Source organism: Coregonus lavaretus (genome assembly GCF_964263955.1).
Source record: "Coregonus lavaretus genome assembly, chromosome: 26".
Lineage (NCBI taxonomy): Eukaryota > Metazoa > Chordata > Actinopteri > Salmoniformes > Salmonidae > Coregonus > Coregonus lavaretus.
The window spans coordinates 16948716-16971881 of record NC_140013.1 but is presented as its reverse complement, the minus strand read 5'-3'; the positions used below and the strand labels follow the sequence as shown (position 1 = coordinate 16971881).

The 23166-nt window shown below is 44.9% G+C and overlaps 1 protein-coding gene across 1 annotated transcript in view; it reads left to right on the top strand.

Annotated features, from left to right (window-relative positions):
* LOC311101255 (pleckstrin homology-like domain family B member 1) overlaps nucleotides 1-23166 on the top strand; it is a gene marked incomplete at its 5' end in the record, with an annotated part of 105951 nt that overhangs the window by 70793 nt on the left and 11992 nt on the right. Inside the window, 12 exons of the mRNA XM_084142375.1 lie at nucleotides 4543-4839; nucleotides 5947-6093; nucleotides 6477-6614; nucleotides 7167-7226; nucleotides 9770-9898; nucleotides 14046-14201; nucleotides 14469-14579; nucleotides 15100-15189; nucleotides 16204-16329; nucleotides 17316-17435; nucleotides 19685-19843; nucleotides 20267-20407. Coding sequence (XP_083998501.1) covers nucleotides 4543-4839; nucleotides 5947-6093; nucleotides 6477-6614; nucleotides 7167-7226; nucleotides 9770-9898; nucleotides 14046-14201; nucleotides 14469-14579; nucleotides 15100-15189; nucleotides 16204-16329; nucleotides 17316-17435; nucleotides 19685-19843; nucleotides 20267-20407 — 1674 coding nt within the window. The remainder of the gene's footprint in view (nucleotides 1-4542; nucleotides 4840-5946; nucleotides 6094-6476; nucleotides 6615-7166; nucleotides 7227-9769; nucleotides 9899-14045; nucleotides 14202-14468; nucleotides 14580-15099; nucleotides 15190-16203; nucleotides 16330-17315; nucleotides 17436-19684; nucleotides 19844-20266; nucleotides 20408-23166) is intronic.

The following is a 23166-nucleotide window of genomic DNA, read 5'->3' as shown; positions in this document are numbered from 1 at the left end:
CGTTATTGTAACCAGTTTTGCTCACTGGGAAAAGGATGCAGAAGTGCATAACAAGGAGGACAAGAGACTGAGAGAGAGGAACAGAAAAAAGGAAGAAGAGAGAGACTGGTACAATTACTGATTCACATTGGAAAGAAGGCTAGAATGAGGAAGAAATGCTTGGATACAAAGAATAGGCCTAGTCGTTAAATGTTAAGGAGAGTGGCATGTGGGAAAGATACTGACTTACTCAAAGAAAGAGGATGTTGGGAGAGTGAGGGATAGATAGTCAGAGTCCCGGTGCTCAAGGAATGCCTGGAAATAGATGGCTAGAAATGAATGTGCCGGAATGTCCCAACGAGGAGCATCAATCACTTTCTGTAAGACGCCATTAATCCTCACTCGACTCTTTATCAAATCTCTCACGTCAAGCAATTACCCTAACATTTTACTGGAATGTTATCTCCTTTGACTTTCTTAACTGTACACTTCATTTACTCATTTAATCACTGACACTCGGTTAGCTTAACAGGCTAAGTACATTCTGCTAATATGATAAGGAAAGCTAATGATGCTTAGAGAGCTCGCTATGAGTGTGTTGTGCTGTCAGATTTTGTCTGTTGATGAATTATTAATGGCGGTGGGAGGAAGAATGACTCAGTAAACAGTGCAGAACAACATTAAATAACAAGGAATGAGTCATGGCTAATTGGAACGTGGGTGGGTTAGTTGGTGGAAAGAACTGCCATCTCTGAATTGCAACCAGTTTGACTATAGAGAAGTACTGTCAACCCGGACCTTGGCTTTTCTGGGTCTGTTGGTTCAAATCCCAGGTTGGCCATAGCAGGGATGGACCTTGTTGTACAGTATTTTACTTCTCATTAAGTATTTTCCTGTGGAGCAGACAGACTGCAGTGTAGTCGTAAGGCTGGTTGTGGTTTAGACTTGTGACTGAGCTTATCCCTTGAGTCACGCTTTAGCAGATAAGGAAAGAGGCCCATTTGGAATAAGTCTCTAGCTTGGCTGGGAAATCCAGCCAAGCTAGAGAGCAACATCAAATTCAACTCTTCCATCTGAATAGGTCAGACATGAGAACATGCAGTATGTACACTAGGTAGGAATGTGAGTCAGAGGCTTGTTTATTGATGGCACTAAATATATTTAATTGTCAGCCCTACACCTCCCTGTTTACACAGGTCTGGAGACAGTGGAGGGGTTTGGGGGTGGGACTCTGTAGAAGGGCTGTGTTTGTTCATCTGTCTCAGGCAGGGAGACTTGGATTTGTTTGAGTGGGACTCCAACGAGCCACACTGTCCTCCTAGAGCTGTGCCTTTTCACACGTCCACTATGAGAGTAAGTAGCCCATTCTGATTTGCTGACTTTGATTTGCTGTACTGTAGATGATCAAATAGAATTTTCATTGGTTGATTGATTTAATAATTGATAGTTGTTTTTTGACTCTTGAACATGGTGAACTTTAAACAACAAAATAAACAACTTAGTTATGAGGGCGTCTAATTGAATAATCAAAAGCTATATCACAATCTTTGAAATCGGTTGACCAGTTGTCTCTATTCAGATTTCTGTAGCAGGTAACCAGTTTCTGATTATTCTCACTGCTTATACTATATAAAACTTTGCAGACGTTGTTTAGTATTAGGTCTGTGGCCTACATATACTGAACAAAAATATAAACGCAACATGCAACAATTTAAAAGATTTTGCTGAGTTACAGTTCATATAAGGAAATCTGTCAAATGAATTAAATTCATTAGGCCCTAATCTATGGATTTCACATGACTGTTCAGGGGCGCAGCCAGGGGTGGGCCTGGGAGGGCATAGGCCACCCACTTGGGAGCCAGTTCCACCCACTGGGGAGCCAGGCCCAGCCAATCAGAATGAGTTTTTTCCCACAAAAGGGCTTTATTACAGACCTAAATACTCCTCCGCACCCCCCCGAAAGTACAAAACCGAAAGTAAAAGAAGCATAAACAAAATGTAAGAACGGGAAGCATAGAAATAGCGCACATGGAACAGATCTACCGCTTCTTAGACTTGCTTTCAAGTAGAATAATAGATCTGTAACTTTTCTATGTGAATTTGGTCGGGTCGTCCAAAAAGTTACATATTGACACTTTGTCTGTGGTGGCCTGGGATCTGAACATAAAAACACCTTAGGCGCTGGGAGCTCTGCTTGCAAAACAAAAGAGTGTACTTCGTGCTCAAACAAGAGGAGTAGAGGTGCTGAAATGGTGCATTAGAAGGTGAGGTGCTCCACTCTTGAAGGTCTTTTTAGACACTAGCTCTGCTTGCAAAAAGCGAAGAAAAAAAATGTACTAGCAATTTGCTGGAGTTAGCAAAGTCCTGGCTACCAGTCACTGAACATAGGATCAGAAAATCACATAATGTGAAGGTTGCTTCTACACTAATTTGACACTGTGATGCTGATTTATGTACAGAGAAACACATGGGTATTACAGCAACAGAAATCAGTCTAGGCTCTTTGAACCTAGCCACTATATTCAGACAGTCTGTTCGAATGACACAGAGATTATGTTGACTGTCGGACTGTTGGACTGTCGGTTAACTTTCTAACAGCATCAAAGTCTGCAAAAAGTAAACATGCCCACATAGAGGTGGTGTGAATAGAGAGAACATACAGTATGTTATCCAGACATTCTTTGCAGACCTGGGTTCAAATAGTATTTTCTTCCAAATATTTACGCAGCACTGTCTGGCACAATGGAACCAATGGTATAGTCCCAAAAGTGTAAGCCTGCCCGTATGGCACTCCAGGCCGGGTCGATCAAATGCTCAAAGTACTTGAAAACAAAAACAAATACTTTTTGAACCCAGGTCTGATTCTCTATAGTCCAGGGCGAGAAAAGCTGATGGATTTGTTGTGCCATTCAAACTTTAAAGGCCCAAGAACGCCTGCTGTCGGTATGCTCTGTTTCTTAATAGGCTACATTCTTAGCAAACAAAAATGCAGGGAACAAGAGACACCACATTTCCTATGTTTTCCTCAGCTGTTGGTGTTGTCAGGCCTGCATTTTCTAGACCTAATTCACTAATCAGTGAATCCAGAGAGGAAAGGCATGGTGCCATTTTCAGATGAAAGCCAGTAAGATGTGGGTGTTGTGCATTACAAATGGAGGCTCCACTGTTGATGTGCTTCCTCCTCATATCTCTAGTGAACATATTGTAGCCCAGGGCTTGTTCTTCTAACCCTCTGTTAAGTGAAGCTGGCTGGCTCAGGTTACAGGTTAAGGTAATGTAGGGTTTGGTGTGTAGAACCCCCATCAGAGGACCCCTCTTACCTAAATCACAGGAAATCACTGTCTGAGTGCGCATCAAACAGGTCTAGAGCCTACCTCCCTCCTACCTCCTGACAACATTAGTCACGTGCTACATGTATCCCTAGTTAGTTAGGTGTTACCTAGTTTGTTTTAGACCTTGCTATCAAATCTTACTGAGTAATGTGGTGGTGGTGCTATTTCTATTTCCATGAGATCAACAAAGTTGATCAAAACGTCTCCTTCGTCTGAAAATACAAAACATACTTCATCCGAAAAAAGTGAAATGGATTTATTATTACGTTTTATAATATTCTTTGTCTGTGTTTATCTGTCTGACCACTGTATTCTACTGACTGCCTAATAACCTTTTCACACTACTTAGTCGAGCTGAGCTGTACTGCGCTGGCCCGGTTACCGGAACCGTGCTGGAAAGATCAATGTGAAAAGAAAATCCAAGTCAGCACAATACAGTTGGTTCGACACATTAGAGGGAAAAGGGTACTAGTATCTCTGTAAGACCAGAGTCACTGCGTCTGCAGCACGGGGTTTACAGCAGGGGCCAGTTGACCTTTAGGGGTTAGAGGTCACCTTAGAGGTCACCTGGTGATGCAGCAGTCCATTGCTGCTCAGAGGTGGGCCAGCACACATCTTAGAATGACACCTGTTTCTACAATCACTGTGTTTGTGAGACCCCCGAGTAGGAGCTCTAGACACTGGCAATGCACTGCAAGCTGTGCTACGTCTTGTTGTTTCAGGTGTGCACAGGCAGCCTATATGTCTGCTCATTGGGATCAAGACACGGTTGTCAGTATAGTACCTACTGTCAACCTACTAACTTCGAATAGGTTTTTTCCCTGACCACGTGACCTGGCTCTTGGCCCCAGTTATAGGCAATGACACAATAACTATGAACACACCAACATCCACAAACATGTCAGTTAAGGGAGTTTTATTTTGTTTGGTAGGAGTGTGATCTGTACTGCGTATTAGGCAGGCTTGGTCTGGCCTAGCCATGGCTGGAGCTAGATCTGTCCCTGATAAGACCTGGTTCCTCCACACAGGAAAGACGCCATCACTGGGGGGAAGATGGGTTCTGGGGAAGGGTCCTGTTTATCTCCACCCACCTCTGAATTGCTCATTTCCAGATTGGCATCAGTGGCAGCCACACACAGGAAATGAGATTTGGGGTGAGGGCGAGGAGGAGGACATATTTGCAGCTGAGGCTGGATGTAATCAGTTCTTCTATGTTTCTGTCTGTCCACAGGAGAGGCAGAGGTTGGAGACCATCCTGAACCTGTGCGCCGAATACAACAAGGGCGACGGGCCCTTGGGGGGCGAGGCGGAGGGGAGGATGGGCTTCCCTGGGGGCCTGGGACCGGTGGAGGGGGCAGCCAGTAGACCCTGTATGGACAGCTCGGTGCATCGTAGCATGGCCCAGAGACAACAGAGGGAGAGCGACGAGGAGAACCTCAAGGAGGAGTGCAGCAGTACGGAGAGCACCCATCAGGAGGTGAGGACGCCACTTCCTCCACAGGCCCTCCACAATGGAGACAGATACCAGGTCAGACGCAGGGCCGTCTATTTTCACTTTCATCATTTGTAGTACTTACTATGAGAACTACAGGCATGACATACTAGTACTTACTATGAGAACTACAGGCATGACATGCAAGTACTTACTATGAGAACTACAGGCATGACATACTAGTACTTACTATGAGAACTACAGGCATGACATACTAGTACTTATTATGAGAACTACAGGCATGACATACTAGTACTTACTATGAGAACTACAGGCATGACATGCAAGTACTTACTATGAGAACTACAGGCATGACATACTAGTACTTACTATGAGAACTACAGGCATGACATACTAGTACTTATTATGAGAACTACAGGCATGACATGCAAGTACTTACTATGAGAACTACAGGCATGACATACTAGTACTTACTATGAGAACTACAGGCATGACATACTAGTACTTACTATGAGAACTACAGGCATGACATACTAGTACTTACTATGAGAACTACAGGCATGACATGCAAGTACTTACTATGAGAACTACAGGCATGACATACTAGTACTTACTATGAGAACTACAGGCATGACATACTAGTACTTATTATGAGAACTACAGGCATGACATACTAGTACTTACTATGATAACTACAGGCATGACATGCTAGTACTTACTATGAGAACTACAGGCATGCCGTTGATATGAGAACAGCATGCAAGTGCTTACTACATGCATTTAAAGTGGAAAATTGCTAGACATAGCCTGACCTAGACATAGCCTGACCTAGACATAGCCTGACCAAGACATAGCCTGACCTAGACATAGCCCGATTTTGACATAGCCTGACCTAGATGTAGGCTGACCTAGACATAGCCTGACCTAGACATAGCCCGATCTTGAATTCTGAAATGATTGATGGTCAAAAGGACACAGCATGAAGTTCACAACATTTGTTTGCCAAGCAACAGTGTTTAACATGGAGGCATGTGATGTGAATAGTCCCTCCCTAATGTGTGTGTCTGTGTGTGTGTGTGCGTGCAACATGGTCAGAAACAGTTAACTACTGCACATGGGGCCATGCTCTTCGCACTTATATGTAACAATGTGCCTGCCTCTTCTGTCTCTCTCCCCCTTCAGCATGAAGAGCAGTCTGTTTCGTGCGGTGTGGGGCGGGCAGAGCTGGGTTACCTGGAGGACGAGAGGGTCAGAGTGCTGTCCCGAGTCGACGAGCTCAAATCACGAATCACAGAGCTGGAGCAACAGCTACAGGAGTCCAAGCAGGAGGTAGGAAAGTCCATCAGTTCAATTTCCAGATGGTAGGCTACTTCTAATACTAGAAAGATATGTGGGGAAGCTCAATGAAACTATACTGTGTGTGTGTGTGTGTGTGTGTGTGTGTGTGTGTGTGTGTGTGTGTGTGTGTGTGTGTGTGTGTGTGTGTGTGTGTGTGTGTGTGTGTGTGTGTGTGTGCATATGTGTGTGTGGTTCATTCACAGACATTTAGTCACACAAACAAGCAGAAAGTGATAGAATGAGCACTGGGTGGTGTCACGTCACACGCACCGCTAGGCTGTGATTGGTCTGCTGTCTGTCAGAGAGCTCTGTGATTGGAGCAGGGGGCTCAGGGGGGCTCATGTATGACGTGTGTGTGTGTGTCCCGTTCCCAGGCGGAGATGGAAAGGGCGCTGCTGCAGGGGGAGAGGCAGGCGGAACTGGACCAGATAGAGGCGGAGACGGAGATCATTGGACAGCTGCAACACAAGCTGAACGAGCTGGAGAACGCCATCCAGAGGGATAAAGACAAGGTAGGGCCTTGGGGGAAAAGACACACACACACACACACACACACACAGAGCATAATCTCCTGTACACAGTAAGCAGTCTTACCACCTGCGGATTAGTTCTAGCTTCATTTATAAACTTCTCATTACAACGTTACTGTGTTGTATTTTAATGGAGAAAGTAATTTTGTTAGTGAACTGTTTGTGTTGTCCTAGCACTCTGAGAGAATCCTTATTGGAAAGATGGTGGGTATGCAGACAGGGAGGTGAGATTTGTGAGATTTCAACATTGTGTTGTTTAAACACCACAGACACAACCCAATCCTCCTTTCCCTCCACTGGACTGTCTGTTATAGGGCCTGTTCAGGAGGATGTAACATTACAGAACGTTCACATAGAAATGTATCCTGTAGAACAGGAATACCATTTTCTGACGGATAGAAAAGGGATTCATGGCAGCTTTATTCGTGATATTTCTATCTGCAACGTTCCGAACGTTTCACATCACTGAATATACAACTTGTAAGCCTCAAAGGGACTGAACAGCCTTTTCTGGTCTCTTGACATTCCTTAAAGGCATTGCCAAATCCTGGATGGCTTCCCAAGACCGTATCTAGTTGGTTTTGCCATCCCAAGGTAAATTCACCCAGCCATAGCAGTCGCTCTTCAACCCCCCCCAGCGAGGAATGCGCCATCCTTCCATCTGTTATATGTATTGATTTTTTACCTTCGAAGAGCTTTGGACGATGGCACTTAGACTTAATATGTGTTTTTTCTTTATTTTTGTTATTTTATTTTCCTTGGTGGTTTCTCTCTCTCTCTCCTCAGGGCTTTTTCTTCTTCTTCTGCAGCTCGGCTCCACTAACCAGCCTCCATTAACCTCTAATCCTCTCACTGCTTCACTCAGCAACTTCCTCTCCTCCTTTCCCTCTCCTCCTTTCCTCCACTGTCCACTGTCCTGAAATCCATCTAGGTTATTAGCACTTGTCTTAAATGTGTCCCAAATGGCACCCTATTCCCTATATAGTGCACTACTTTTGACCAGGGCTCATAGGGCTATGAAGGGAATAGGGTGCCATTTGGGATGTAGGTGTGAATCGATCCTTTGGGTTTCTACTTCGCTGAAGCTTTCAGGACTGGATGCTAGTGGGTATGAGTGGCTGGTTACTAAAAGTATATCTGTGGGAGTCCTTTTAGGACAATTGTGTAGGCTACACCGCAGACTGCATTCATACTTCACAACATTACAGAGGGTCTCTATCTGAAGGCTTTACACAACTGTATGTTGTTTTCACCTAGTCATGTCACTCCACTGTTGTAGGCTTTATGTAGACACACTTAAACTGAGAACCTGAAAGGCGTAATTTTCTTGTCTTTCCTTCTTAAGGCTTTTTAAAAATCTTGTTATTTGTATATTACTGACAATTTTGGAGAGTCTCTCGCTTCCTGTGTTCAAGGTAGAATCTTGAGACCCTGTCGGTCTGGCTCAGCTAAAACTACAAATCAAAACAAAAGCTTAAACTTGAAAAATGACCTGTATTGTATTGTCCCCTTCTCTACTTTTATTGCCATTGGTCACAGACAGGGGTGTAGCCAGAGCAGGGTGACAGTTAGGCAGATTGGAGAAAAGGAGTGAAACTCAAACCCCAAAGCACCGCCCACAACCCTCTCCCACCCAGTGACTTTAGAGAATGCACTAATGCTAAAAAGGTTATTGGTCTGCAGAACATGTCCCTCTCTTTCGTGCATGGTCTACTCTACTGGTTATACAGTGGTGGCCCTCTAGAGGTAGTTTATCAGGGACTTTCACTACAATCAGACCGATGCTATAACTCCGTCTCTCCTTAATTCCATACATCCTCTCCTCTTCTTCTCAAAACATATTGGAGGAAAAGATCCAAGGTTCTTCCACTTTGACCTTCCATTGCATTTCGAAGGAGACGAGGAGAGCCCATGCGGGGAATCGAGGAGAGACTATTGCGAAAGAGCTCCATACTGTACCAGAGAGAGCTTCTATTTCCTCCAGGGGTTTTGATATCATATCACAGCCTGGGTGTCAGAGCACTAGAGTTACCCATGCTTACACTGCCTGCACTCACATGCTGCAATAACAACAAAGATCTGTTGTTATTGATCGTTCCGTAAGCTTTTAACCAGACGCCCAGAGGGGACCCAACCCTGCTACCCTTCAGTTAACAGCCGTTAACCTTTTGTAATTCATGCTTTAGCAGTGGACCTTACTATTATCAAGTGTTTTGTTTAATTTGGTATGAGTGAACCCACGAAGTGCCTGGAAAATAACGGATAGGTATTTTCTGCCGATGTATAATACAGCAGTTGACATTTTTTTTCAAGCACAATAGCAACCAACCATGATAACTAAAGCAACAAACTAATTAGTAACGATATGCTGCTCATGGTTCATTTTGGGAAGCCCGAAGAAGCATGAATGTGACTTCTGATCATTCAGGCATGCCTACACATCCAGTTATAAACCTATTCAAAACTAACTGGACTGACCTAAAGTATTAATACCAAAGCCACATGAAAATCTAGATAGGCCAATAATATATATATGTTTTTGTAAGCCACATGAAAATCTCTCTATCTTCAGAAACAACAAAAAGAGTAGAAGTACTCTGATGTGAAAAAACAACAACAGCTGAGCCAAAACAAATAAACTATTCCCATTTCATGTTTGATGAAATAGCAACATCTCCTGTTCTGTCGCAGACCAGTGTTACCATGAGCATCGAACCCTGCTGCTTGGAAATGTCTGGGAACAAGAAGTCTGTTTGGACCTGTTTGAGGCCTGGGTCGTGTTCATTAGGCACCGAAAGGGGGAAAAAACTGATTTAAACAAGGCGGAACTACCTAATTTTTGCTTTCAATTGCAGTTTTTAAAAAACATTTTCAGTGTTGTGCCCTAATGAACACAACCCTGCAGTCCAGCACTTTTAAAGTTAGTCACTGGGGATTGATTTCACAGTACTATAAACTCCACAGATGCCCCATGTCCCTCCTCTGGCTTATCCACTGTTGTGACCTCTAACATCGGAAGCATTTTGCATGGCGTGGATTTGAGCAAGTGTGTTTTTTTTGCTTTCTCTCTCTGTTGTCCCCCCCCCCCCCCCCTTCCTCTCCTCCCTCCCACCCCGGACGGTGTGTTCTCTTTCTAGGAGAGGGCAAATGTTGACGCAGAGCGCCGAGCCCTGGAGAGCCTCCAGGAGGGCTACAGTGAGCTGAAGAACCAGCTTCATAACTGCCCAGAGTCACTGAGGGAGCATTTACACGAACAGCTCAAAAGGGTCAGTCGCCAACCACCACCAAGACCACCACCCCCAACCACCCCTGAGACCCACCTCCAGAGACAGCGAGCATCCTCCCAGCCCTAGTACCCCTCCACACACCCACCCACTCCCTCCACCCTCGTCTCTGAGCTACGCTAATCCACCATTTTGAAGGGAAATTCCAGCAGCGCCACATCGCAATTAGCGTATACTTACCTCCAGATTATTGAAGTACCCAGTAAGACAATGACATGTTCAGGAAAAGCTGAAGTGGTGTCCTTACGGATTTACAAGTATAATGTCTACTGATCTCCTGGATAAAGTGCATAGAAGGCTGCACTTGACGGCCAAAGAAACTGAATTGGAATTCAAATTCTATGATGATAACTGATGTAAAACGTTCGTAATATCCAAGAAGATGGCATACAGATTTGATGGTAGGTTTCCTGGACACAGATTAATCCTAGATCTGGACTAAAAAGCGTGCTCAATGGAGATTCCACATTGAAAACGCTTTATAGCTCTGGACTAGGCTTAATCTGTGTACAGGAAACCTGCCTTTAATGTTTATGCCAGATGCCAGTCTGTGATTGCTGCACAGTAGGCTACACCATCTTGGTATCATAAGACCTGGTGCATACCTCTTCAGATACTGTTACTGGGACCTTTACCCCTTTAGCCGGGACCTGTTGCACTCTGCACGTATGAAAATCCTGTCTTGTGCCCCTCGCCTACGTGCTAATGCCACAAGCTGCTGGAATTTCTCCTCTCCTCTTTCCGCCTCAACGATGTGCCTCTGAGCAAACAGAAGGAGTGTCAAAATGGCGTCTGGTGACTTCGGTGGCGAGGTGCTGCATTGTGGTGATTTCTGGGTCATATGTGTGTTGCATGCGTTTCACACAGGAGTGTGTGTTGTCTGTCTGGTTGGTACAGTCTCTGAGTCTGGAAGCATCCCTCTCTTCTTATAACCCCTTAATAACTGCTTACTAATTTATTAATGTAGACACTTACCACCACTCCCTGTCCTACTCTCTTTTCATATCTTTCCTCTGAATGGAAATGTGTTTGTTTTTTGTCTGAATAATGTTTTATATCGTCAGCTCTCTGAAAAGTCAGTCCATAGAAAATGAATCTTGCATTTTGTCAGGCAGTGCATCTATTTATCAGCCAATTACATTTTGCATGTTAGCTCTATTCACTTAGAGTAGCATGACATATTGGCTGACTGACTTGACATGAGAACAAATGCTATACAATTTCCCTTCGTTACAGTACAGAAAGCGGATATAATACATGTTGTATACTTCTACATTTGCAAATGCCGCCTTGTACATCTCATTGGGTCATGTTCATTAGGCACCGAATGGAGGAAAATGGACTGAAGTGGGGGGGTGTTTTCTGTTGCGTACACTGATGAACACGACCCTGATTTGCTGTGGACGTTCTTCAGAAGTGCGACACAGGCCCTTGAGGCCCTTGTCTTTCCCTCTCTAAAGCATAAGTGGCCCTCACTTATAAATCTGTGGGGGTTTCTTGGGTTTATGGTAAAGGATCAAGACATTCAGTTGGGTTCTCACATGGAAATCAGCTATAAAATCCAGTATATAAGATAGTACTGTATAAGTATTTACAGTTGAAGTCGGAAGTTTACATACACCTTAGCCAAAAACATTTAAACTCAGGTTTTCACAATTCCTGACATTCAATCCTAGTAAGAATTCCCTGTCTTAGGTCAGTTAGGATCACCATTTTATTTTAAGAATGTGAAATGTCAGAATAATAGTAGAGAGAATTATTTATTTCAGCTTTTATTTCTTTCATCACATTCCCAGTGGGTCAGAAGTTTACATACACTCAATTAGTATTTGGTAGCATTGCCTTTAAATTGTTTAACTTGGGTCAAATGTTTCGGGTAGCCTTCCACAAGCTTCCCACAATAAGTTGGGTGAATTTTGGCCCATTCCTCCTGATAGAGCTGGTGTAACTGAGTCAGGTTTGTAGGCCTCCTTGCTCGCACACGCCTTTTCAGTTCTGCCCACACATTTTCTATAGGATTGAGGTCAGGGCTTTGTGATGGCCACTCCAATACCTTGACTTTGTTGTCCTTAAGCCATTTTGCCACAACTTTGGAAGTATGCTTGGGGTCATTGTCCATTTGGAAGACCCATTTGCGACCAAGCTTTAACTTCCTAACTGATGTCTTGAGATGTTGCTTCAATATATCCACATAATTTTCCTTCCTCATGATGCCATCTATTTTGTGAAGTGCACCATGTCCCTCCTGCAGCAAAGCACCCCCACAGCATGATGCTGCCACCCCCATGCTTCACGTTGTGATGGTGTTCTTCGGCTTGCAAGCGACCCCCTTTTTCCTCCAAACATAACGATGGTCATTATGGCCAAACAGTTCTATTTTTGTTTCATCAGACCAGAGGACATTTCTCCAAAAAGTACGATCTTTGTCCCCATGTGCAGTTGCAAACTGTAGTCTGGCTTTTTTATGGCGGTTTTGGAGCAGTGGCTTCTTCCTTGCTGAGCGGCCTTTCAGGTTATGTCGATATAGGACTCGTTTTACTGTGGATATAGATACTTTTGTACCTGTTTCCTCCAGCATCTTCACAAGGTCCTTTGCTGTTGTTCTGGGATTGATTTGCACTTTTCGCTCCAAAGTACGTTAATCTCTAGGAGACAGAACGCGTCTCCTTCCTGAGCGGTATGAGCGTGGTCCCATGGTGTTTATACTTGCGTACTATTGTTTGTACAGATGAACGTGGTACCTTCAGGCATTTGGAAATTGCTCCCAAGGATGAACCAGACTTGTGGAGGTCTACAATTTTTTTTCGGAGGTCTTGTCTGATTTCTTTTGATTTTCCCATGTTGTCAAGCAAAGAGGCACTGAGTTTGAATGTAGGCCTTGAAATACATCCACAGGTACACCTCTAATTGACTCAAATGATGTCAATTAGCCTATCAGAAGCTTCTAAAGCCATGAAATCATTTTCTGGAATTTTCCAAGCTGTTTAAAGGCAAAGTCAACTTAGTGTATGTAAACTTCTGACCCACTAGAATTGTGATACAGTGAATTATAAGTGAAATGATCTGTCTGTAAACAATTGTTGGAAAAATTACTTGTGTCATGCACAAAGTTGATGTCCTAACCGACTTGCCAAAACTATAGTTTGTTAAGAATTTTGTGGAGTGGTTGAAAAACGAGTTTTAATGACTCCAACCTAAGTGTATGTAAACTTCCGACTTCAACTGTAGGTATTACTACAGTAAAAGCACAGTATTACCTTTTGTAACATATAGATAGATAGCGGCCCTTTTGGTTTCTCATTTTTGGGATTATTATTGGTGCAGCAGAGAAGACTGCTTGTCACCAGTCAATCAAACTACTGGGCTATAAAATCTTCCAACAACTTAGATTTGCATGAGGGAGTTTCCTCCAGATATGCATGTGATATTGATAGCTGTGTTGCTGCTGCTTTATACCACAACATTTTCCCAATGTTATGGTGCTTCTCCATTGGTGGCATAGTTAAGAACCTAGGATACAATGAAGAGAGAGTCTAATGGCAAAGTTAACCCAAATAGCAATAATATTGAAGTCTATCAAAGAATGATCAAAGTAGTCATAGTGCTAAACTCCTCCAATCCTTAGATAGAACCTCCATCTGCAGCTTACTCTGTGTCTCTGTCTAAAATGACAACGCAGCACTCTTCTGAAGCACGTTCTTTCCATGGCTTACCGCCCTGGGTTGAGCTGGCTTGGCCTGGGCCTTGACTGCCACGGCTGAGGAGCATGGTCATTGGAGAGAGCCAAGGGGGTGGAGGGGGCTGGCCTGACCCTGTGTTGACCTTGTGGGGTGTGGTGGGGCTGTCTGGCTGTCTGTCTCTTGGGGTTAGTAGTTGTTGGTACTTTAGAACCCTTTTCACACTATCATGCCAACCCACAACAGACTGTGCTGGCTCAAGTATTTTCTTCACACATTGTGCTTTCTAGCACGGTTCCAGCAACTATGCTGAATGGATGAATGCGTTACCAAGCAAGCCAAATACAGCTCGGCTTGGCTTGGCTCAGCAGTGTGAAAACGGTATATTATAGAAGGCTGAGGCCTGGTGTGGTTGTGACACATTGTGATGGGCTCTGTGTGGGGTTCGACAGGAGGGCGAGACCCTGGAGTCAGAGACAAAGCAGTTTGAGGACCTGGAGTTCCAGCAGCTGGAGAGGGAGAGCAGCCTGGAGGAGGAGAGGGAGACCATCAGCCAGCAGCTGCTGCAGGAGAGGGCCGAGTACCACACCAGCGTGGCCAAGAGGAAGGTAATGGACTGAACTGGACCACAGTGGCTGCTCCTATTTATTCTGGCAACCCTCCATCATATCTGGAGCTGTGAATATGAATGCCTGTCAGAGAAACTAGCTCATTTCTGATGATGGCCAAATGCCTTTACAGGTTGAGTGTAAATAATATGTTCATTCATGTCAAGAATGGTGTTGTGATACGTGATTACTGCTTTGTTATGGGTGTATATTTTCTCAATTTAAAGCAATATAAAGCAATAACTCTCTAAACATGTTGTCTTCCAGGACAAGGTGGCAGCTCTAGAAGGCCAGGCCAGTCAGCTGGGACAGCAGGTGTCTCAGGAGTGTGACAGGCTGGCTAAGGACATGAACCTTACCCTGCAGATGCTCCATAAGGTAACATTATAATACAGTCCATATCTGGCCCAGCAACCACTCTACAATCTACACATTATTACTCTGTTTTTGGTAATTGGACTGGTGATTCCCATGAAACCCCTTTGAAAATGACTATAATTTGAATCTAATCATTATCACTCTCTGGTCTTGCTTGACAATGTGAGAATCACACACAAAGTCATTACCACATGAAGGGCAATGTGCCATGCCAGCTGCCTTACATTAAGTCAATTAATTAAGAGTTTGTTGGCATTTCTTCCCATTTGTCGACATTTCACTTTCGATCTCGGCATATGTGCTGCCTTGTCCCCGGCTTTTCTGCAAGTGGCACATTTTCTAATTTGGTAAAGAAACTATAGAAATCAATAAGCAGGACAGAGTCAGATACTTAGATAGTTTTAGTAATGTAACATGCAAGATGTCTTAATACAACCATACTGTAACCAGGGGATAGTGATGGGTGAGGTAAGCTGTCATCTGGTCTTGTCTCATGTGTTCTGGTGTCACTGTGTTCTAGGAGAAAGAGAGACTATCGGCCTTAGAGAAGAGGTACCTCAGCCTTACTGGAGGAAGACGTTTCCCTAAGAGTTCCAGCACCATGAAAGAGGTGAGGGGGGTTTATCTTACTGTCTTTCAGGGGTCACACCTACAAGGACAGTTATCTACCATGATGCAGATATATGAATGGACCTCTGCTCTGATCACTTGTCTAAAGCCACACTCCTTCATTTGTGTATACCCTCAAAGACCAACAAAGACCACCAACAAAAATGTTAACAATGGAGAAAATGCACTCATATTTTCATATGCAAATAGTAGGCTTAGGCTACTAGATTTCTATGATACATCTATTGTTCTCAATGAATTATGCAACTTTACTTCAAGTTACAAAATCACAGACTGTGGCTTTAAGGGGAATTTGATGGTTTTCATAGTTGAGATGGTAGAATGTTTAACTGGTGAATAGGACTTCATATATGACTTCAGGTTGATATCTCTCTCTCTGTTTTACCTCCGGTGTAGGTCTGGTGTGTGCTTGTTCTACCACTGGTGTGCTAGAGTAACCATTTATTTACTGTGTTTAACACGATGTGGTGCCGGCTTGTGAAGTATGGCCTTATTTACACTGCGTTCGGATGGTTGGATACAGCTGATCACATCAGTCAGACTGGTTTGATCTGATCATTCAGATCCGACTTGACATATTTTTTTGATTGGAAACATCTGCAATTTGATGATGGATTGCACATAATACCTCAACTCAGGTCAGCGAGATACTGAATCCGCGGGCTGTGTTTATTCTGAAAACATGAACCGATTAGTCTCGTACTAAACTCTCGTCCAATTCTGACATATCCTATCAACCTGCATTCCTATGCATTTAGACCAAGTTCATTACATGAGATGCCAATCAGTTTCGTTGTTGAATTGGATATAATGGACTTTTTTAGACCAATGTAAACTAGGCCTATTAAACTGAATTGTTTGTCCCTTTTGTGATTGACAGTTATTATCCCAATACTGTATTGACACCTAGTGTAGGATAGAGGGACATAAACCATAACTGTACACTACAGCAACAGGAGCTGAAACCAGTGTCCCTGACTTCCTGTTGAAACAGGAAGTGCTCCATATCAGCGAGATTGACCTGTTAGAGGACTCCCACTCCCAGCATCCTCTCTGCCGACCCGCTGCTTCCTATTTAAGCCCCTCCGCTCAGTTATTCCCAGGGGGCATCCCGACAGAGGTAACCAGACTGTCAGTGTAACTGTCACTGCATGACACCTGAGCTCACTCACTGTAACCCCGCTATGTACAGTCTGTGTTTGTCCAAAACTTAAAGGCCTTCTCTGTGATATTTACAGCATTATAGGAAACCAAGTTGCAAGGTTGCCATTTTGTTGTTGTTTTTTAATTAAGGAGTGGGCCTTTAAGAGGTCTGCGTGAGTTATGTCTTGTTACCCCCAATGACTCCCAGCAAATTGCAACCCGCCCCCCATATGTAGCTTAAAAACACATTTGGTCATCCTGTGAGGCCCATAAAGTACAGTTCTGATTTGAATGTTGTCATTGTTTGTCTTTATGAAATACTTGGTCTGTTGGATGAACTGTGGCCATTTTAATTGTTGTTGTGTCTCTTCAACTTTTAGAATGGTCAAAAGCATAAACAACTCATGCTACAACTGGGGTATGAGGATGCTATGTTTGTGTGAAGGTTTACCCAGAGGCTCACATGCACAGTGCTTTGTCTCTCATTGAAGTGTACTATTCTGTTTGGTTTGTGTAGTACACTTCTCTCTATTAGCGTTTTACTATCCTTTGAAGATGGCGAGAGCTTGTTGACATCACTGTTATAGTATTCTTTTGCCGCGTGTTTTCAGTTCTCCAGCTCGATGTGAGCCTTGGGTAATTGTGGGAAATTACAGGGTAGAGAAATTATGTGCTCTATTTATTCCGTTCATATAGTTGTTCATGTTTTTCACACAAGCTTATGTGTTTATGTTTTAAAAACACAAGATAAAGCAGCAGCTTGTCTTGGGAGGTTGTAAAGTGCACGTGTATTATATGCCTACGTATGTATGTGTGTATGTGTGTGTGTGTGTGTGCACGTACACCTTTTTGAGATGGGTGCATATCCGTGTGTGTATGAGTATGCATATTATGAAAAGGACCTGTCATGGAGTGAGCTCATGGCCTCTTGTCCTGTTTGGTGTGCGTTGCGTTGGCTCTCAGGAGTACATGAAGCTCTCGGATGTCTATAAGATGTATGGGAGTGATTGCCATGACACCCAACTCACCACCTCTGCTCAGCACAGCCTCTCGCTCACCTTAGACACAGCTGTCCCCTGCGAGGTACCATTGCCCTCTCTTTCTCTCTATCACTCTCTCATCACGTTCTCTCTCTCTCTCTCTCTCTCTCTCTCTCTCTCTCTCTCTCTCTCACTATGTCTCAGTCACACTCTCTCTCTCTCTCCTTATCACTCACCCTTGGTCTCTTTCTCTCTCACTCCATCTTTTCATTCTTTCACCTGTTGCTCCTCTCTCTAGCTGTCTACTTCTAGATAGCTTACTGTACTTACAGTGGGGGAAAAAAGTATTTAGTCAGCCACCAATTGTGCAAGTTCTCCCACTTAAAAAGATGAGAGAGGCCTGTAATTTTCATCATAGGTACACGTCAACTATGACAGACAAAGTGAGAAAAAGAAATCCAGAAAATCACATTGTAGGATTTTTAATGAATGTATTTGCAAATTATGGTGAAAAATAAGTATTTGGTCAATAACAAAAGTTTCTCAATACTTTGTTATATACCCTTTGTTGGCAATGACACAGGTCAAACGTTTTCTGTAAGTCTTCACAAGGTTTTCACACACTGTTGCTGGTATTTTGGCCCATTCCTCCATGCAGATCTCCTCTAGAGCAGTGATGTTTTGGGGCTGTCGCTGGGCAACACAGACTTTCAACTCCCTCCAAAGATTTTCTATGGGGTTGAGATCTGGAGACTGGCTAGGCCACTCCAGGACCTTGAAATGCTTCTTACGAAGCCACTCCTTCGTTGCCCGGGCGGTGTATTTGGGATCATTGTCATGCTGAAAGACCCAGCCACGTTTCATCTTCAATGCCCTTGCTGATGGAAGGAGGTTTTCACTCAAAATCTCACGATACATGGCCCCATTCATTCTTTCCTTTACACGGATCAGTCGTCCTGGTCCCTTTGCAGAAAAACAGCCCCAAAGCATGATGTTTCCACCCCCATGCTTCACAGTAGGTATGGTGTTCTTTGGATGCAACTCAGCATTCTTTGTCCTCCAAACACGACGAGTTGATTTTTTACCAAAAAGTTCTATTTTGGTTTCATCTGACCATATGACATTCTCCCAATCCTCTTCTGGATCATCCAAATGCACTCTAGCAAACTTCAGACGGGCCTGGACATGTACTGGCTTAAGCAGGGGGACACGTCTTGCACTGCAGGATTTGAGTCCCTGGCGGCGTAGTGTGTTACTGATGGTAGGCTTTGTTACTTTGGTCCCAGCTCTCTGCAGGTCATTCACTAGGTCCCCCCGTGTGGTTCTGGGATTTTTGCTCACCGTTCTTGTGGTCATTTTGACCCCACGGGGTGAGATCTTGCGTGGAGCCCCAGATCGAGGGAGATTATCAGTGGTCTTGTATGTCTTCCATTTCCTAATAATTGCTCCCACAGTTGATTTCTTCAAACCAAGCTGCTTACCTATTGCAGATTCAGTCTTCCCAGCCTGGTGCAGGTCTACAATTTTGTTTCTGGTGTCCTTTGACAGCTCTTTGGTCTTGGCCATAGTGGAGTTTGGAGTGTGACTGTTTGAGGTTGTGGACAGGTGTCTTTTATACTGATAACAAGTTCAAACAGGTGCCATTAATACATGTAACGAGTGGAGGACAGAGGAGCCTCTTAAAGAAGTTGTTACAGGTCTGTGAGAGCCAGAAATCTTGCTTGTTTGTAGGTGACCAAATACTTATTTTCCACCATAATTTGCAAATAAATTCATTAAAAATCCTACAATGTTGACGTGTACCTATGATGAAAATTACAGGCCTCTCTCATCTTTTTAAGTGGGAGAACTTGCACAATTGGTGGCTGACTAAATACTTTTTTTCCCCACTGTACATACTGCTGTATTGGCTTTCTGCTACATGGCCCTCCTTCATATAATCAGCTCAACTAACCTCTGCATTACTGATTGAAAATGAGAATTTGGAGGATAATGGTACTAGACCTGGATCAAATACATATGTCATATACATTAAAATACTTGATTTAGCTTGGAGCTTGCACTTTTGGAACTATTTAATTGTTTCCATTGTACCAGGCAAACTGAATCAAGCACAGCTCAAGTATTTTACATATGTATTTCACCAAGGTCTGGATGGTACGACGGGTTGATATTATTGAAAGACTATCCGTATGTGAATCAGGTTTACTGCCATGTATTTCACATGCTGTCTTTGTAGCTGCTGTTTTCCTCCCTGTTGACGTGTGTCCTTCTCTGCCTATGTTTCTCGCTTTCCCTCTTTGCCCTTTGACCTCCTGTCTGCCTGTTTGTGTGTGGATCCCTGAATGAAAGGAGTACGTGACAGTGGGCCAGTTAACTCAGATCTTTGGAATGCCGAAGGTCGAGTCCTCCCCTACCTCTCCTCTCCGGCCCCTCCAATCAGGAGCGGGAGATCCCGCCTTCTCCTGCCTCTCCGCTCCTCACAGCTCCTCCCCCTCTCTCTCTGTTGAGGTGTGTCTCTGGTCTCTCTCTCTATTTCTTGTCACCCACCTCTTGTTTCTGTGAAGATGCCCGAATGACCCCTCTACCCCAGTGGCCAAAGCTAGTTGAAATGACGTCAAACCACCAGTTTACAGCCATTTTTGTAATTGGTTGTAAACTGGTTGTATTGACGTCATTTCAACAAGTTTTACCCGTTGAGAGACCTATATGTCAGCATTTGTTGATGTTTCAAGAAGATGAACATTAACACACCAAAAACATAACATTTCGGAAAATATTTATATTTCCGTCACTACCTGATCCTCTTATTTGCTAATTAATACTTTAATTTCTTATTTCTCTTCCTCTTCTCCTCCACTCCCTTGCTCTGTCCATCCTGTCCTTTGCCTCTCTGCTGCCTCTTACTGTGGACTCTTAACTGCGGCCCTCCAGTACCAGCCTGAGCGCAGTAGGCCTCAAAACCCCACTCTCGATTTAGAGCAGTGGTACCAGGAGGTGATGGCTGCTGGGGAGAGCAGCCAGCTCTGCCCCCCTCTCCCAGCTAAAGTTCTCTCCGCTCGCAGGCCTATGCAGGTAATTCTCAGAGGCCTTCTCCTATTTTCTATTCCTCCCCTTGTTTTACTCTTCCATTGTTTCTGTTCTGTCTTCATGTTCTCTTTTCCGATGAAAATGGCTTTTCAAGTGCAGTGTGATTTGTTGATTGAGTTAATTGTTCAATGATGGTCTGTCTGGGCTTGCTGCCACTCATGCATTTAGTTTTCCCTTTTTCATTAGTTTGAATTCTTTAAGGATCTTCCACATGCTTTATGGTAATCTGTTAGCATATTTTGTCAGTATTCAATCCGAAACTAGTACCACTCATGGATGTCTGTCACACCCTGGCTCGGGGACTCATTATGTTGAGCCAGGGTGTGTTCATTCTATGTTTTCTGTTTCTTTGGTGGGTGTTCTAGGTTGTCTATTTTCTATGTTTGCCGGTGTGACTCCCAATCAGAGGTAACGAGTGTCAGCTGTCGGCTGGTTGTCTCTGATTGGGAGCCATATTTAATCTGTCTGTTTTTCTTTCGGGTTGTGGGATTTTGTTCGTGTGTGTTCGTGTTGTACCATAGACGTCACGCATTCGTTGTTTATTGTTTTGTTTGTGTGAGCATTTAATAAATAGAATATGTTCACTCGCAACGCTGCGCCTTGGTCTCCCTCATTAGACGATCGTGACAGAAAATCCCACCAGTACCAGACCAAGCAGCGTGAGGAGGAGAGAGGCTGGTCTATGGAGCAATGGATCAAGAGCTTCGACTGGGTCAAGCCCATTGAGGAGCTGAGTGACGAGGTTTGGAGACAGAGGAGCGAGAGGTGGGCGAGAACGATGGAGGCCTGGCCCACGGGGAGGAGAGACCCCCAGAACATTTTTAGGGGGGGGCTCACGACGTGGACGACGGGGCAGCAGGAGGCCGCGAGGGAGCGGTCCAGCGGGTGTGAAGAGGAGGCCGCCAGGTCAAGGGGGCCACTGGTCACAGAGGAGAGGGAAAGTGTGGAGGCACGGCGAGAGGTACTGGGGTGTGTTACCAGTCCGGTCCGGCCCGTTCCTGATCCCTGCGTAGGGCCAGTGGTGTGTGTCCCCAGTACGGTCCGGCCTGTTCCTCGCATCAAGCCTGTGGTGCGTGTCGTCAGCCCGGCCCGGCCTGTTCCTGCTTCCCGCACCGAGCCTATGGTGCGCGTCGCCAGCCCGGCCCGGCCTGTTCCTGCTCCCTGCACCAAACCTGTGGTGCGCGTCGCCAGCCCGGTCCGGCCCGTTCCTGCTCTCCGCACCAAGTCTGTGGTGCGCGTCGCCAGCCCGGCCCGGCCTGTTCCTGCTCCCCGCACCAAACCTGTGGTGCGCGTCGCCAGCCCGGTCCGGCCCGTTCCTGCTCTCCGCACCAAGTCTGTGGTGCGCGTCGCCAGCCCGGCCCGGCCTGTTCCTGCTCCCCGCACCAAACCTGTGGTGCGCGTCGCCAGCCCGGCCCGGCCTGTTCCTGCTCCCCGCACCAAGTCTGTGGTGCGTTTCGTCAGCCCTGTCCGGCTCGTTCCTGCTCTCCGCACCAAGTCTGTGGTGCGCGTCGCCAGCCCATTCCGGTCCATTCCTGCTCCACGCACCAAGCCAGGGGTGTGTATCGTCAGCCCGGTCCGGTCCATTCCTGTTCCACGCACCAAGCCAGGGGCGCGTGTCGTCAGTCCGGCTCCGGCCAGCGGGGCTAGACAGGACCAGGGGTACTTTGGGGGGTTGGAGAGGAAGTGGGGATCAAGCCCGGAGCCGGAGCCGCCGCCGAGGAGGAATGCCCACCCAGCCCTCCCCTGTTTTTGCTCGTATTTAGGCGCGGTCGCAGTCCGCGCCTTTAGGGGGGGTACTGTCACACCCTGGCTCGGGGACTCATTATGTTGAGCCAGGGTGTGTTCATTCTATGTTTTCTGTTTCTTTGGTGGGTGTTCTAGGTTGTCTATTTTCTATGTTTGCCGGTGTGACTCCCAATCAGAGGCAACGAGTGTCAGCTGTCGGCTGGTTGTCTCTGATTGGGAGCCATATTTAATCTGTCTGTTTTTCTTTCGGGTTGTGGGATTTTGTTCGTGTGTGTTCGTGTTGTACCATAGACGTCACACATTCATTGTTTATTGTTTTGTTTGTGTGAGCATTTAATAAATAGAATATGTTCACTCGCAACGCTGCGCCTTGGTCTCCCTCATTAGACGATCGTGACAATGTCATTACATTGCACCGGATTATGAAATGTTACATCTTCAAAAATGATTCTGTATAATGTGCATTGTATTCGATTTACTGCTAGGTTATATTACAGTACATACAAGCTCAGCCAAAGGGTTGGGGTCAATGCCATGTACTTTACATATTAATTGACCCCAACCTGGGTATAGCCTAGACTGCAATAAATCTCTGAAGATTTACTGGCATAAAATGTAAAAAAAATAATGAAAAGCCAAAGACCTCATACTGAATGGCCAGCTGAGGCCGTGCCACAAACCACCTGAAGGTTGTGGTTACAACAGGGTGTGTTTCTTCACACTGGCATCTACCAGTAAAGCACTTTGACACTGATTCTGTCGTTACATCTGTGGGAGGACTCAAAGGACCACCGATAAAAGGGATGCTGCTGGTGCTGCCATAATAATCAATGTCTCTGGCTGTGTCTGATATCTCAGTAGTAGCAGTAGCGATTAAAGTTCACTCACCAAAAGTAGGCTGCTTTAGCATTTCAAAGATATCAATCAATATCAATATGTTGGTTGAATTGAAATGTCAATAAATGTGCCTTTGAAATGCTAAAGAAGCCTATTTCTTT